The sequence below is a fragment of the Magallana gigas genome, chromosome 10 (genome assembly GCF_963853765.1).
Source record: "Magallana gigas chromosome 10, xbMagGiga1.1, whole genome shotgun sequence".
In the NCBI taxonomy this organism is placed as follows: Eukaryota; Metazoa; Mollusca; class Bivalvia; order Ostreida; family Ostreidae; genus Magallana; species Magallana gigas.
Genome location: NC_088862.1, coordinates 33,475,073 through 33,492,796, shown reverse-complemented (window position 1 = coordinate 33,492,796; position 17,724 = coordinate 33,475,073). Strand labels below are relative to the sequence as shown.

The following is a 17,724-nucleotide window of genomic DNA, read 5'->3' as shown; positions in this document are numbered from 1 at the left end:
TAGATTACTATTTTGTTTATTCTTATATAAATTAAAGACAATAAGAATAGTTCTTCTTTTTGCATTTTCTTGGCACTAAGCTTGGTCGCGGGAATGATTTTCCAATGTCTTACCAGTTCGTATAGAACAATACCTGTTGATATTATGAAATAAATGCGTAACTATTGACAAATCAAAAATACCAAAATGGCTTGAAAATATTATTAAATAAAAACTGGTCCTGGGTCTTTTAAAGGACGCCTAAAATCAGATAAACCGTCAAACGCCAGAGAAAATGGGATCAGGAGATCACTCATGCGGGTTATAAAATATTTCATGACAGTTTTAAGCAAATCGTATATATAAAGTTAGCCTTATTTAGAAAGGACGGATATAAAAAAAAATATCAATTGGAAAATTTGCCAAGACCAACCTTTGCAACACTTACACAATAACATTCTTTCTTTGTTGATCTATGTGGGATGTAAACTATACCATGCATGAACTAAGCTTTACCATAGAGCACTACATTGGATTTGTCTTCAAAATTAAACCCGGAAATGTTAAGCTCCTCTTTACGTCTGAGTTGAAGGACCATTTAGTTCCATCTCCTTTTCATTTATGTGATTCTCGTCATTTCATAATAATTTTTTACGCTTTTTTTTAATCCAGCTTTATTAGAAAAATGTGTTGACATTTGGTATAATTATGCGTTCATCTCGAAACAACAACAAAGTATTGGTTTAAGTATTAAAGGTAAACATCGCTCGTAAACTCGTGGCTGACATGTAGTATTCTTTTCGTGGTCCTTTGATTTTATGCATTTATTTATTGTTCTATGTGCATATTCTATTCTCTTATTTTTTTTTTTTTGGTAAAATTATGATAATTTTATCACGACCGAGTAGCACGGCGAAGCTAGACGTTATGCACACAGGTGAGACCTCAACAGCGATATACTTTACACTATTAAGAGGTCTGTGGCTTATACAGGAAGTGCAGGAACAGCGGTGATGAAAGCTAGATATGGCGGACAGTGCCTATTTACAAATGGTGTTCAACTTTAAGTTAACATGTAATGTAAAGTACATACACTCGTAAAAGTTCTTGACTCATGACCTGAACATTTTTTACGTATGTTACAGGTCATGAACTGAAATAATGTGTTTTATGATAATGTAATTTCTCAATCTTGCGCTGGTCTTATTTGGAAGAGTTGCTGTGTTTCAAATGGCAAGAATAAAATAGTTCAAAGGTTTATACTGTTAATTGCTTTTTGAATAATTATAAATTCGGAAAAGTGTACACTTTAAAATGATGTTTACAGTGATTTTGACTGCTTTGATGGTCTTGGAAACCTAATTAAGGGAACTTTTAATCAGCATCGTATGGGTTTCCCTGACGTCCTTGATCACTCATGAAGGGACGTTCCGTATGGAAGAATACTTCATCCCTCGTCGTCAGAGTTTACAGGTATAATGTTGGCGGTCGTTACTTTCCAGAGGTTTGGACACTGAATCTGTAGGGTCTCTACTATAGTGGGCTTCATACGCGTCCCGTCCGAGTTTATCAGAGTAAGACTGTCGGATCGCAGGCTCGATACATCTACAACAGATAGACACATGTAATAATACTATTTAAAGTATCCCTGTTGAATGGCATATAATGTTAATTAAGTAACTATGTTGTAAAAAGATGAAGACACTTGTCACGTACATTTATGTACAGCCTGTGGGGGACAACATATCTTAGATGAAACGGAACACAAAGTGGTGCCGTTTAAAATGCGGGGATCTTCTTCCATATGTACTAAACATTCCTCGAAAATATGTGATATTTACTGCAAACAATGCGACATTGCGGTCTGTGTACAGTGTGTTTCTTCTAAAGAACACAAAGGTCATACAGTTTTTGACATGACCAAAACACTTAAACGCCAAAAGAAAGTTTTGGAAAAAGATTTGCACGAACTGGAAAAACACATTTATCCGAAATATCAAAATACTGTCGCTACTCGCCTAGTTCAGAAAGCTGACCTAAATAAAAACGATAAGAAATTGACAACTGCTATTGAACAGCAAAGAACAGACTTGCACAGAGAAATAGACAGCATCAGCAAGGAAATGAAATCTTATCTCGATGAAATGAACTCTAAACAACTAGCTATTCTAAATGAATAGGAATACGAAACAACACGCGCCATTTCGGAAATCACACAGACCATTTCTGATCTAAAGAAGTTACTGGACTCAAATGATATCAGCCAAGTCTCTGCCCATAAATTCAGGAACGCTAAATTCAGCAGATTGCCTCCTAAAATGACAGTCTCTTTACCAAGATTTACATCACAACTGATCAACAAAAAACTTCTTTATAAGCAATTTGGTACTCTGTCTTTTCTGTCAGTAAAAAAAGAGGAACCAGAAATGGAAAATTACATCACAGTAGATTCACCCTGTGCTGCGTCCCATCCCCTGGCCAGACAGTTCATTGATGTACCAAGGGTCATCACAGAATTAAAAACTAAGCATGATCAATACCAACTGCGCAGTGTATCCAGTCAGAGTGATGACAAAATATGGACGTGTGGTGGTGATGACAAAATAATGAGACTCTACAACATTCAGGGAGAATTAGTGAAGTCAGTCCAAACCAAGTCAAGAAACGGACCAACAGACATAGCGGTGACATCAACTGGACTTCTTGTTTATAGCGATCAAAAAGAAAAAAATGTTAACAGAGTGAATAATAAAAAGATAAAGAAAATTATCAAATTACAGGGTTCGAGGCCTGTTAGTATATGTAGTACTTTCTCTGATGACCTCCTGGTTGTCATTGTAAGCGACGATTGGAGTCAAACAAAGGTTATGCGTTACTTCGGCTCCAAAGAGAAACAATGTATACAGTACAATGACTATGGACAGCCTCTTTATTCATCCGATAATTCTTTCAAATACGTCTGTGAGAACAGGAATCTTGATGTATGTGTAGCTGATATTGACGCCCATGCAGTAGTAGTGGTTAATCAGGCTGGGAAGTTCCGCAATTCATATATTGGCCATACCACTTCTACAAAGCGACCATTGAATCCACGTGGTATTACAACGGACAGCCAGAGTCGCATCTTGATCGCTGACTGGGACAATCGTATCCACATTATTGATCATGACGGACAATTTCTCCGCTACAATGATAACTGTCAATTGCAAAGTCCATACGGTTTATGTGTTGATACAAGCGATAACCTCTTTGTGGCTGAGAACGACACGGGACACGTAAAGAAAATCCAATACCTTGTGTAAGCATATTTCTAAAGAGAGCTGCACAGGAAGATGATATAATCCCACAAAAAAGAATATGTCCGCCTTACATTTTGAAACAGATCAAGTAAGGCATTTTGTCTTAAGCTGCGTAATGTGGGATAAAAAAAAGCCAAAGAGAATTTCAGCAATATTATGACAAAAAGACTTTTTACACGGGGAATTAAGTCATATCTTCTTCAGCGTACCGTGGCTTACATGTCTGCAGGTGTTTTGAACTTTCTCGTATATTATTCTTTTTGGAATAGATTTGCCTGTCAGAAAACGTCTGAACACGGTGTTATATAGTGCGTTTTATTTTGTGCTTTTTCCCACCTCGCAATCTCTCCCTCCGGAAAAATGGCAACATAGCAGCCCCCTCCCCCTCAAAAAAAAGGAAAATGGCTATACAGCAGATGCCCCCACGGAAAGCTAAATATATCGTGGAATTATCACCTTTTTAAAGTCAGAATACCCCCCCCCCCACTGAAAACATACATATTGTAGATTTCGCCTGCGTTTTTAAAATTCCTGTTATGTTTATGGTGGACTATTTGTGGTAATTAAATGAAATATCCGAGATGATATTGGTTACATAAAAAAGTGAGTAATAGATGAATTTATTTCACAATAGAAGAAACTACATGTTTTTACCACAGATATGAGCAAATGTACGCGCCTTCATTACATTGTATAAACATTTGAAGGGTAATCGTGTTCAAAAATCCAGACATATAAACTTGTAAATGTGAATATCCAATCGTGATGTTGTGTGAACCTTAGTATAAAAATGTGTAGTTCTCATCGTGTAACTCGGGTATAAACACATGTAAGCTTTGACTTTGTTCGATCGTATGATGCTCATTTTGCAGCTTTGGTGTTTTCATGAGTTAGTTAAACTTTCAACTATGCACACTTTCCATCCGTAGTTTCTGCATTTGTATTATACCAGAATCGGCAATAAAACATCTGACATGATACAAATTGGCATATGTAAAGCTATAGGTTTGTGAATTTTGACATGACCATATATGGTAACTGCCTTGCTGCGGGAAAAGGCATACCGTCGTAATCGCCGGTAGGACGTAAATAAGTATAATATTCAGCTTAGCTGTTTCAATAAGCTTTTAAGATATATAATATGTGTAATAAATGTAAATAAATTGAGATTAAATGATATGCCTACAGATAACGTTGTATTTCGATCAAATGTAAATGAGAGGCCGACACTTTGTATTTAACAATAGTCATAACCCTGAAAGCTGCTTGGTCCGATTTTATATCAAATCTCGTGTACGCTTATAAACGAAGGTTATGCTAAGTATGTGTATATCAATAGAAATTGTAGTTGTTTTTCAGATCTTTAAGCCATATTTCAATGAAAAATTGATGTACACATTTTGTTAACAAAACAAACGACGTATAGAGGGCATCATGTTATTTCGCATCATGTTAAAATTTAACCCGAGATCGAGGCGGGGATAATTTTATTACGACTTTAAATTTTTACGCTTTAAATAGTAGTCATGCATGTAATGTTTTGGCAAATCAAAATAAACCTGTATATATTAATGGTTTGTATGGAAGATTATTTGATACTGTAATTCATAACCAAAAAATCAGACCATGAAGCTTGAATGATTGTGTGAAAATTTTATACTATAATATCGAATGTCAAAAATATATACATATCTGTATGAAACACGAATGTAAATAATTAAATGTTTCATTCAATCCCAAAATATTTTTCTTTAAAAATAGACTACACAATGCCCATCTAAATATGATATAAATTGTAATATATATGAGAATGGTGGATTTATGATTAGATTTAAAAGCCTTTGAAATCACATCACTTTTTGTTCGAATAAAAAGCATGATAAAATGAATAATGGAATCTTATGGGGTTTTTTTCTAACGCACGGTATTCAATTTGTCTCCAACGTTATTCAATTTGTCTCCAACGCTTGTGCAGGTGCTTGAGGACAGGACCGATCCTTCACTCTCCATACCTAACCATATCCTACCGACGGGGCTTAACTCAGTTTTTTTTTTTAAATTATCCTAAAGGAATGTCGTCTTAGTTTTATGGCCACTGGTCCTGCATCGTCCGAAATTACGGTCTGAAGTGTGCATATATTTCTCCTATCTGTGCCTGCTTTAAGACATAAAGTATCGTGGGGCTTCATCTATTACGCCAGGTTTTAAAACTTACCGTTAATAATGTTGAACAGTTTTTGTATTTGTCAAACTTCTAGAACGTTTGATCGTCAGTAAACAACCTACTACTTTAAAACAAGATTACGATTGCAACAAAGAACACACGGCGGGTGTGACCGGTCAGCAGAGGATGCTCACTCCTCCTAGGCACCTGATCCCACCTATATCTATTTGCGATCTAAATATGATTAGTCTTTCTTTTAAAATTGTCTTGTGTCTGAAGATGATCCCCCTGTCGTGGACGTATGATGTCACGGTGTCATCTCTGTAAAGGCTTGCTTTTCCCGATAAACTTTGGTGTAAAGCATGTGTGGGTGAACATCTATCGGATTTGATTAATAAACATAAAGTAGTACCTTTTGAAAAAGATGGAAGATATCACTGAATATGTATACTTTGCGACATACTATATACGGGGTTATTTTCAAACTGTATTATTTTCGCCCTCTTACATCTGCAAATGGTGTAGCCCAGTGTTGAATTAGCCAAGACATAATTATGATTGATATTTTCTCTGATTAACACAGTAATTTAAAAATTGTTTTAAATTCACGCAGATTTAAATTCAACCCCGTACAACGAGGGCGAAAGGGGCAAAAATAAAACGAGAGCGAATGTTTCCCTCTATACAGTACACAGTACCAATCTGTGTTCAGTGTGGTATCACAGATATAGGTATTCAAGATAAACTTGTGGTAAACTCCTGTTATAGTGACTGACAATATCATTGGTCCGTTAACATGTTACCCAGTCCGTTATAACCAGAACACACTATTGAATTTTCTGATCGTTTTTGTCCGGTGTCCATCTTATGCAAATACTCTTTATGGTAGGTGTTGGAGATGTATAACAGTTTGTAATTGAGGACTATTGAAACACAAGGAAAAAAGATGTCATACAGTTAACACAAATTTGACGTAAAACTTCTGAATTTTGCTCACATTTAAAATAACTTCATAAATGAGATAAATCTATAGATACTTTTGTAAGAATAATGCTTTAAATCTCTGAAATGTTTTGCGATATTGAAAAGTCATACCGGTGTCATATAATATTTTGAACCCCGCGATATATTGAACCCAGGTTCAAATTATCGCTGCGATATATTGAACCCCCCCATAAAATATTGAACCCAGGTTCAAAATATTATGGCTGCGATATATTGAACCCCCCCCCCCTCTATTTTCATTGCTTTTGGAGAGGGGGTTCAAAATATTATGGCTGTGATATATTAAACCCCCTACCTATTTCCAATTCCCATTGGAGAGGGGTTCAAAATATTATGGCTGCGATATAGTGACCCCCCCCCCCTACCTATTTCCAATTCCCATTGGAGAGGGGGTTCAAAATATTATGGCCGCGATATATTGACCCCCCCCTACCTATTTCCAATTCCCATTGGAGAGGGGGCTCAAAATATTATGGCCGCGATATTTTGAACCCCCCTCTATTTTTCATTGCTATTGGAGAGGGGGTTCAAAATATTATGGTCGCATTATATTGAACCCCCTTCTGTTTCCAAATACCATTGGAGAGGGGGTTCAAAATATCATAATTATGGCCCGAGATTTTGAACCCCCCTCTATTTTTCATTGCTATTGGAAAGGGGGTTCAAAATATTATGGCCACGATATAATGAACCCCCCTACCTATTTCCAATTCCCATTAGAGAGGGGGTTCAAAATATTATGGCTGCGATATTTTGAACCCCCCCCCCTCTATTTTCATTGCTTTTGGAGAGGGGGTTCAAAATATTATGGCCGCGATATTTTGAACCCCCTACTGTTTCCTATTACCATTGGTGAGGGGGTTCAAAATATTATAATTATGGCCCGAGATTTTGAACCCCCCTCTATTTTTCATTGCTATTGGAGAGGGGTTTCAAAATATTATGGCTGCGATATTTTGAACCCCCTACTTTTTTCCAATTCCCATTTGAGAGGGGGTTCAAAATATTATGGCTGCGATATTTTGACCCCCCCCCCCTCTATTTTTCATTGCTTTTGGAGAGGGGGTTCAAAATATTATGGCTGCGATATATTGAACCGCCTACAGTTTCTAATTCCCATTGGAGAGGGGGTTCAAAATATTATGGCCGCGATATTTTGAACCCCCCTCTATTTTTCACTGCTATTGGAGAGGGGGTTCAAAATATTATGCCCGCATTATTTTGAACCCCCTACTGTTTCCAATTCCCATTGGAGAGGGGGTTCAAAATATTATGGCCACGATATATTGAACCCCCCTACCTATTTCCAATTCCCATTTGAGAGGGGGTTCAAAATATTATGGCCGCGATATTTTGACCCCACCTCTATTTTTCATTGCTATTGGAGAGGGGTTTCGAAATATTATGGCTGTGATATTTTGAACCCCCTACCTTTTTCCAATTCCCATTTAAGAGGGGGTTCAAAATATTATGGCCGCGATATTTTGACCCCACCTCTATTTTTCATTGCTTTTGGAGAGGGGGTTCAAAATATTATGGCTGCGATATATTGAACCCCCTACCTATTTCCAATTCCCATTGGAGAGGGGGTTCAAAATATTATGGCCGCGATATTTTGAACCCCCCTCTATTTTTCCAATTCCCATTTGAGAGGGGGTTCAAAATATTATGGCCGCGATATTTTGAACCCCCTACTGTTTCCAATTCCCATTGGAGAGGGTTTCAAAATATGGCCGCGATATTTTGAACCCCCCTCTATTTTTCATTGCTTTTGGAGAGGGGGTTCAAAATATTATGGCTGCGATATATTGAACCCCCTACATATTTTTACCTACTTTAGTAAGGTATGCAACCTTTAGATTGGGCCAGTCCATTTGCAATTCCCAACTTGTATTACATAACAGGGATACCATACAGGCTGATGTCAGCTATGAAGGGAGCCAATTAATGTTTACCTACCACTTGTGTGTATACGCAGTACACAGGTGTTAGCCCCCTTTTCTCCCACCTGAGGACTACCATTTAGAGTAACCTCAAAGGATTCCCTATTTTCTTGGTAACAAAAAGAATCACCAAAACAATATGATTTTTATTCATAATATGTTTTATTACAGACTGACAATTAAAGCACAATTATACCCCCCCCCCCCCGTCCCATCTACCCCACCCCCCCCCCAAAAAAAAAATAGATTTCTGTTTATGCATTAAGGAAAGATTTGGGCGGGGGGGGGGTCAATGACGAGACTAAAAAATAAGAGTTGTCAATATTTCACAAATAAAATATATACCTTAAAACCCCACTTTAAAAAAAACAATAAAAAAGAAGAAGGGGGGCGGGGGGGGGGGCATTATTATTTATAATTAAATTTCACAGCCATTAAATTTTGAAACCCCTTGATCTCCAATAGCCAGTGATAAGAATTTTGCAGCCATAATATTTTGAACCCCCTCATTACTGGTATAACATAATAACATAGGAATACCATAAAGGCTGAATAGAATTCGAATGTTTTCCAACCCTGTGTATACACAACACAAAGGTGTTAGCCCCCTTTTCTTCCTGAGGACTATCATTTAGAGTAACCAAGTATACATGAAGTTGCTAATAAGATTGTTGGGGAGGGGAGTCTAAAATAACTGAGACATTATATCTCGATCCCCTTCTCCAATTTGAAATTAAGGTGGGTGCAGTATATTGCAGAAATAATATTTAAACCACATTTTCAATATGCAATGTAATTCAGCATGTTTAGATGGAAGGGGGGTTGGGTATTCAATTTTTTACAGCCATAATATTTTGCACCCTCTCTCCAATAGCAATAAAAAAAAAAGAGGGGGGTTCAAAATATCATAGCCATAATATTGTGAACACCCTCTCGAAAGGGAATTGGAAATAAGAGATGGGTTAAATATAATCGTGGCCATAATATTTTGAACCCCCTCTCCAAATAGGAATTAATAAAAGGTAGGGGGTTCAATATGTCACAGCCATAATATTTTGAACCCCCTCTCCAATAGCAATAAAAAATAGAGGGGGTTCAAAATATCGCAGCCATAAGATTTTGAACCCCCTCTCCAATGGGAATTTGAAATAGGTTGGGGTTCAAAATATCGCAGCCATAATATTTTGAACCCCCTCTCCAATAGCAATAAAAAATAGAGGGGGGTTCAAAATATCGCGGCCATAATATTTTGAACCCCCTCTCCAATGGGAATTTGAAATAGGTTGGGGTTCAATATGTCACAGCCATAATATTTTGAACCCCCTCTCCAATAGCAATAAAAAATAGAGGGGGTTCAAAATATCGCGGCCATAATATTTTGAAACCCCTCTCCAATGGGAAACTGAAATAGGTTGGGGTTCAATATGTCACAGCCATAATATTTTGAACCCCCTCTCCAATAGCAATAAAAAATAGAGGGGGTTCAAAATATCGCGGCCATAATATTTTGAAACCCCTCTCCAATGGGAATTGGAAATAGGTTGGGGTTCAAAATATCGCAGCCATAAGATTTTGAACCCCCTCTCCAATGGGAATTTGAAATAGGTTGGGGTTCAATATATCGCAGCCATAATATTTTGAACCCCCGCTCCAATAGCGATAAGAAATAGAAGGGGTTCAAATTATCGCGGCCATAATATTTTGAACCCCCTATCCAATGGGAATTGGAAGCAGTAGGGGGGGGGGGGTCAATATATCACAGCCATAATATTTTGAACCCCCTCTCCAATAGCAATAATAAATAGAGGGGGGTTAAAAATATCGCGGCAATAATATTTTGACCCCCTCTCCAAAGGGAATCGGAAACAGTAGGGGATTCAATTTATCACGGCCATAATATTTTGAACCCCCTCTCCAATAGCAATAAAAAATAGAGGGGGGTTCAAAATATCGCGGCCATAATATTTGAACCCCCTCTCCAAAGGGAATTGGAAACATTAGGGGGTTCAATATATCACGGACATAATATTTTGAACCCCCTCTCCAATAGAAATAAAAAATAGAGGGGGGTTCAAAATACCGCGGCCATAAAATTTTGAACCCCCTTTCCAAAGGGAATTGGAAACAGTAGGGGGTTCAACATATCACGGCCATAATATTTTTAACCCCCTCTCCAATAGCAATGAAAAAATAGAGGTTGGTTCAAAATATCCCTGCCATAATATTTTGAACCCCCTCTCCATAGGGAATTGGAAACAGTAGGGGGTTCAATATATCGCGGCCATAATATTTTGAACCCCCTCTCCAAGAGCAATGAAAATTCGAGGGGGTTTCAAAATATCGCGGCCATAATATTTTGAACCCGGGGTTGAATATTTTATGGGGGGGGGGGGGTTCAATATATCGCAGCGATATTTTGAACCCGGGTTTATAATATCGCATAATATATTGAACCCGGGTTCAATTTTTCGCGGTATCAAAATATTATATGACACCGGTATCCTATTTCCTAGGAAAATCGAAATGAGCTGCCCAAATTGATTTAAGCCACTTTCTGTTTTTTTCAGCAGCTATTAAAAGTCTTCAGAAGTTACTTCCCACTTCTTTTTGGATCAGTGTGTGTAGAGTCGAAATCAAGTTTGAAGGTTTATCGAGATGTAACCCCCACCCCCCCCCCCACCCCAAATCGATGGATCCTTAAGTTTAGATAAGACATTGCTGATAGAGGAAATAAAATTATGTATTTGCAAGAACTCTTTTTTATGGCTGTGTACGCAAATAAGTTTCCCATATTGTGTGAATTCCTTATCTTACGCGAGTACTTAATTCAGCGACTCCACTGTTCTGTATCAAATCTTGATATAAAATAGCAAGCACAATTTGATCGGTGAAATTTCATATACATGTAAATTTACTGTAGTTCAAAACTGTCTAAAAATCATCTGCAAGAGTTGCTTTTCGCATTTTACGCGGATATAAATTCTTTGGGTTTAGTGATGAATCTACAATACATGCAGATTAGTTACTAATATTTTTAACATGCGATCTATAAGATATACATTTTTTTCCATTAGTTATATAGGACAATGTATTGTTCATATTAGATATTTAAATGTTAAAACATATAAATTTATAATCATATAGTATTCAAATTATTATAAAAATCAAATCATGGTAAAACAGATAAAAATATACCTTGCAATGTTATTAAATGAATTTTCACGCAACCTACACGAGGCAATTATTGTTCATGACAACATAAGCTAAAAACAGCGTCACGTGACATAAAAACAAATTAATTCTCAATTAGACATTAAATGCATGTGTAAAAGGAATCATTATGTACACAAACAATTTCCAACTCCTCTCTTCTAGGTAGTTAATTAATTCTAAAGATAATCCTGTCTAAAAGACACCATTTACTAATCAATTATGTTTTTGTATCCTAAAATTCGTAAAGTTTATCTATATATTATTACCTCTCTCTTTGGTATTTGATAAATTCTAAAGATAAACATGTCTTAAAGACAACGTGTAATAATTATGTTTTTTTTTTACCTTCTAATCTCTAACATGTATTCTGTGTATCATTATAAAATTCCATTTGCCTAATGCAGCATTCACAGTGTTTAAAACAAGTGTACTATTTCTGTTTCATTTGATTTGTACCTCAATTGATATAAATTGTTATTAGCCTATATGGTAAAATATAAAAAAATACCAGGTAATTCTGTAACAAGGGGAGGAAAATCTGTATTAACTTTTAAAAAATTGTGTCTTATCCTTTTGACATCTTCATAAAAATATGTTCAATTCAAATCATGCAACATTAAATTTTAACCTTCAGCACTGTTTTTTGTTTTCTTTATCATGTTTCAGAAGAAAACATCTTCAATGTATTATTATTATCATATGCATTTACATGTATTTAGAATTGAAGTATGCAGATGGAAAAAATCCATCATGATGCGAAGCCATCTGAAAACCGTTCTACAGATCAAAAAAATTCAATTCGCACAAGCCTTAGCATCGTGAACATACATGTACAAGACACACATGTGATATAAACCTACTTGATAGATATTGGACGTCCTTCATTCATTCAAAACATAAAACCAGATCATTTTGATCTCCAAAATAATAACAACGAGAGCAGCTGCACAAAAGTCGCTAAGACTTGAAGTGTTGATGTTTTTTTGGTCTTGAATGTCTTTGACGATAAAATGTTGAAATTTATTTAACAATTGATAATCATGACGTCTTGGTTGATTTCAGAATTTATATCTATAAAGTATAGAGGTACACCCTCTTTTTATATAGATTTACAATTGTTACTGGGTTAGAACTTTGATTTTTTAATGCTTAACATGAGCACCGGCCTTTATCGCACGCCTTTTGCTTTAGTAAAAGACTTCAATTTGCATTATTTGGTTTTTGCCAAGATGATCATATTTATTTTATATGTGTATGATTTTGTCCCCAGTTATCCATTGGTGTGACATGTCAGGTTTGGTTTATTTTTCATGCATAATTTTCCAGCTGTGAAAGATAATCTCAACCTTCAAAACCTTTGTCTCATTTTGCAGGTGGGCAAAACATTTATGCAGCTACTTTCGATCTTAAAGTGAAGTAATACTAAAGTGTGTGGCTTATTTTGCACGTCAGCATAAACATGTTTCATATTTTTTTTCTTGCAGCTGAAGAGAACTTTTTAAAATTCAATACATAAGTCAGAGTTGTAATACACTGCATATTGATATATCCATGCCAAAGCTAAACACAAAAAGTTGATATGCAACTGGAAACGCGACCATATATCAAGAAAATTAGTGTTAATTTAAGAGGCAGATATACGCCACCATAGTGAAACATATAACTGCGCAATATTTAATCTTACTACTGCGCAATATTAAATCAATCTTTATCAATATACCACATGATATTTGAACTAGACTAAGAAGAACAACACGTTGGATTGTAGAGGTTCGTTTTTTTACTATTTTTGACATAAATGCAAAAAGAAATATTTTTACAAATGATTGTTTATATGTTCGTTTAGCAGAGTATATAACACATATTTTCAAAATCAGTTTTTAAAAGTTCAGATTCTATGTATTTCAAAAAAAAATACAAAAATGTTTTTGTGCAGCTACAAGACGTTTATGTAAACTGCAGATCAATTAAACCGCTGTCTTGCATTAAAAAAACATGTATTTAAAACTATTGAACAGATAAGAAAACTTGACAAAAATATTTTCCCGTCTTCTACAGAATATCTTTGAATCCAATCCAGGTATCTAGCCATGAACCCCCATTGTAGTGCCCAAGATGTGTTACGATGTCATCTCTGCGAAACGCCGGGTCCACCTCTTTACTGTGACATTTGTCACGTACATTTATGTACAGCCTGTGGGGGACAATATATCTTAGATGAAACGGAACACAAAGTGGTGCCGTTTAAAATGCGGGGATCTTCTACCGTATGCCCTAAACATTCCTCGAAAATATGTGAACTTTACTGCGAACAGTGCGACATTCCTATCTGTGTACAGTGTGCTTCTTCCAAAGAACATCAAGGTCATGAATTTGTTGACATGGCCAAAACACTAAAACGACGAAAGAGAGTCTTGGAGAGAGATTTACATGAACTGGAAAACTACATTTATCCGAGATATCAAAATACTGCCGCCACTCTCCTAGTTCAGAAAGCTGATTTAAATGAAAACTGTAAGAAACTGACAACTGCTATTGACAAACATGGAGCAGATTTGCACAGAGAAATAGACAGCATTATCCAGGAAATGAAATCTTATCTTGATGAAATGAAATCCAAACACCTGGCTCTCCTAAATAAACAGGAATACGAAACCACAAGCGCCATTTCGGAAATTACACAGAGCATTGCTGATCTTAAGACTTTACTGGACTCCAATGATGTCAGCCGAGTCGCAGCCTACAAATCAAGGAATGTTGAGTTTAGCAGATTGCCTCCTAAACTTACAGTTTCTTTACCTAGATTTACCCCACATATGATTAATAAAGAACTGCTATGTGAACAATTTGGTACTTTGTCTTTGCTCTCTGTAAAAACAGAAGAGTCAGAAGAGCATTACGTCACAATAGATTTGCCCGCTGCCGAACCCTCTCCCTCGGCCACACAGTTCACTGATGTACCAAGGATTATTACAGAAATAAAAACTGAGTATGGACAATACCAACTACGTAGTGTGTCCATTCAGAGTGAATACGAAATATGGACGTGTGGTGGTGATGACAAAATTATGAGACTCTACAACATTCTGGGAGAATTAGTGAAGTCAGTCCAAACCAAATCAAGAAACGGACCAACAGACATAGCGGTGACATCGAGCGGACATCTTGTTTATACCGATCAGAAAGATAGAACTGTAAACACAGTGAAGGATAAAAAGATAAAGAATATAATCAAATTACGGGGTTGGAGGCCTGTCAGTATATGTAGTACCTCCTCTAGTGACCTCCTGGTTGTCACTGTAAGCGACGATTGGAGTCAAACAAGAGTTATGCGTTACTTAGGCTCCAAAGAGAAACAATGTATACAGTACAATGACAATGGACAGCCTCTTTATTCACCTGGAAGTTCTTTTAAATACGTCTGTGAGAACAGGAATCTTGATGTATGTGTATCTGACATTGACGCCCATGCAGTAGTTGTAGTAAATCAGGTTGGAAAATTCCGATTCTCATATATTGGCCATGCCACCATTACCACGCGACCATTCAATCCACGTGGTATTACTACAGACAGTCAGAGTCGCATCTTGATCGCTGACTGGGACAATCGCATCCACATTATTGATCAGGGCGGACAATTTCTCCGCTACATTGATAACTGTCATTTACAGAGTCCGTACGGTTTATGTGTTGATACAAATGATAACCTCTTTGTGGCTGAGAACGACGCGGGAAAAGTAAAGAAAATCCACTATCTTGTGTAAGGATATTCCTAAAGAAAGCTGCACAAATGAATAATATTAATTTCATTATACACTCACTTTTTATTCTTTTTTATTCTTACCATGAATCCAGTGTTTGGAAAATTTGACAAGTCACGGAGGCTGTTTTTGTGTCTAGCTGTGTAAGGTTACATGTATTATAACATCATCACACACCTTATAAAATTCCTGGCAGCATTATGACCAGGATAATTTCTTATAAGGGGAAGCAAGTTACATCTTCTTCAAATTACTTAATCAGGTTTTCTAAACTATTTCCTATATCAACCATGAGGGAATAGAATGATTTGCCAGAACACGTTAAAATCCGATACATGTGCTAGAGAAGTAGAAGAAGAAGGAAGAAAAAGAAGAATTCTAGAATTTAAGGATACGACTAAAAAAATGGTCACTTATATTGGCAGCAGCAGTGTCTTTATATGTGTATTGTTTTTTATTTTAGTTTTTTAGACTCATGCATCGTATTATCTACAAAATTAAATTATAAAAGGGCAAAATGTTACTTGAAAACTACAAATGCAATTAAACGTATCAACATAAAGTTAGAAAATTATAACCGTTTACGATCTTTCCAACTTGTCAATCAGTTAACCAGTAGTCAACCCTATTTTTCAAGTATTGATAAATAAGTGTTATTCATAACATAGTTATTAAAATTCAGATGACCTGACTGCAATCTGTGCAGTCAATTGTCTGTTATATAGAAGATATCTTTTTATAAACTTGCTCAAAAATAGGTATTTTACGTCGTATTCGTGTTTTTATGTCAAATGCTGCTTTATCAAAAATTTATAATACTGTTATTTCCTCATATTTTAACTACTGTTGTATCGTTTAGTTTTTAGCCAAAAACAATGGCCAAATTGAAAAAAAAATCAAATTACAGAAAAGGGCAGGTAGAATTATTTTGAAAGTTAAACCACTCAAACTTCCTCTGTTGATATTTTTATAGTTCTACAATGAATGCCTATTGACGATTATTTCATATACAGAAAACTTTTGTTAACTTTTAAGATTTTTAAGCGCATGATACCACCAGAATACATGAACGTTTTTTTTTTTATATGTAAACCAAGTAATTTCTAGAGAAACAAGAAGTAGTGTTAGTGGATTGTTATATGTACCAACATCAATGACTGAGTATTATAAGCTTTCTTTTAGTATATCAACAGCTATTTTTATGAAATCAACTGCCAGATTGTGTTCGAAAATGTAACAGCATGGCGTCTTTTATAACAAAATATTTACAACAATATTATCTACAACGTAAATTTTTTTGATTATAAAATCAAATCAGTGCATATATATTTATTGATGAGTGTGTATATTTTATCTACACTATTTATCTATGTGTCATATCGTTGTACATATATACATAGTAGATTGCATAACCTCCCTAAATCAGCAGTGCTTGCAGTAGTGATGGGTCCGCGCATCCCCTTATCACTGACCTAGTTAAAAAAGAATTTGTTACTTGCTGTAAGCATAGCTGAATCTCAAATTTCTTGTATAAAAACAATCTTTTTTTTTAAATTGTTGTATTATACAATTTTAAAAAATATCAATTTTCTTTTAAATAAAAATGTAAATTTAATGTGAAATATTTATTTAACATTTTATTTTTAAAAAAAATTGATATTTTTTTAAAATTGTATAATACAACAATTTAATAATTTTAATCGAAAATATAATAAAATAAAAATATATTCAAATTAACATTAATATTTGTAAAAACACATCATTTACTGCTTCCAGTTTACAAACTATAGATCTTATACAAAATAAATCTTGTCTAAATAAAAGACATTATTATTATTATAGCGCAATTAACGTATATTACTTAAGATAATTAATAAAGGTTTATATTAATTTTCCTGATAAATTTAAATTCACACAGGTGTCCCACCTGCTTAATTATGTCAAATTGTGTCATTAAAAGTTTTGTATAAGAAATACAGATGCTTCTGCATTGATGTTTCTTGTTATTTGGTTGTTGAATGATAGATTTTCAAAACTGCACGATTCCTGTTTTTAAATTGTCCAAAGCTTTGATGAAAAAGTAAACAAAATGAGAAGTGAACAGTTTAATCTTTACCATGCACCAAAGCTATGGCATATATTTTGTCTAATATTTTTTCTTGGTTGAAAAACTAATGAATATAACGAGAAAAAAAATATGTTCAAGCGAAAAGCTTTACAAATTAAATCAAATTATCAGCTGACAAGTATGTACCAGGAGATAAAGGAATCCTTTTACTTTTTTTTACCTTAATCTTTATATTTTTAGTCTTAATATCAATGTTAAACCTGGAAGTTCATACTTTAAGCCTTAACATCAA

The 17,724-nt window shown here is 35.3% G+C and overlaps 2 protein-coding genes across 2 annotated transcripts; both read left to right on the top strand.

The window, feature by feature from the left end:
• The first annotated feature begins 2,405 nt into the window (after positions 1-2,405).
• Positions 2,406-3,281, top strand: LOC136272017 (tripartite motif-containing protein 2-like). Its single transcript, XM_066072686.1, has one exon. It carries the CDS (start codon positions 2,406-2,408, stop codon positions 3,279-3,281), a length of 876 nt encoding a protein of 291 aa, XP_065928758.1.
• Positions 3,282-13,617: 10,336 nt separating this feature from the next.
• On the top strand, positions 13,618-16,834 carry LOC136272109 (tripartite motif-containing protein 2-like). Its single transcript, XM_066073083.1, has one exon. It carries the CDS (start codon positions 13,694-13,696, stop codon positions 15,365-15,367), a length of 1,674 nt encoding a protein of 557 aa, XP_065929155.1. The 5' UTR covers positions 13,618-13,693; the 3' UTR covers positions 15,368-16,834.
• Positions 16,835-17,724: the final 890 nt, after the last annotated feature.

Excerpts from the sequence above, each read along its gene's own strand:
- LOC136272017 (XM_066072686.1), top strand. The coding sequence starts at position 2,406 with ATGGAAAATTACATCACAGTAGATTCACCCTGTGCTGCGTCCCATCCC.
- LOC136272109 (XM_066073083.1), top strand. The coding sequence starts at position 13,694 with ATGAACCCCCATTGTAGTGCCCAAGATGTGTTACGATGTCATCTCTGC.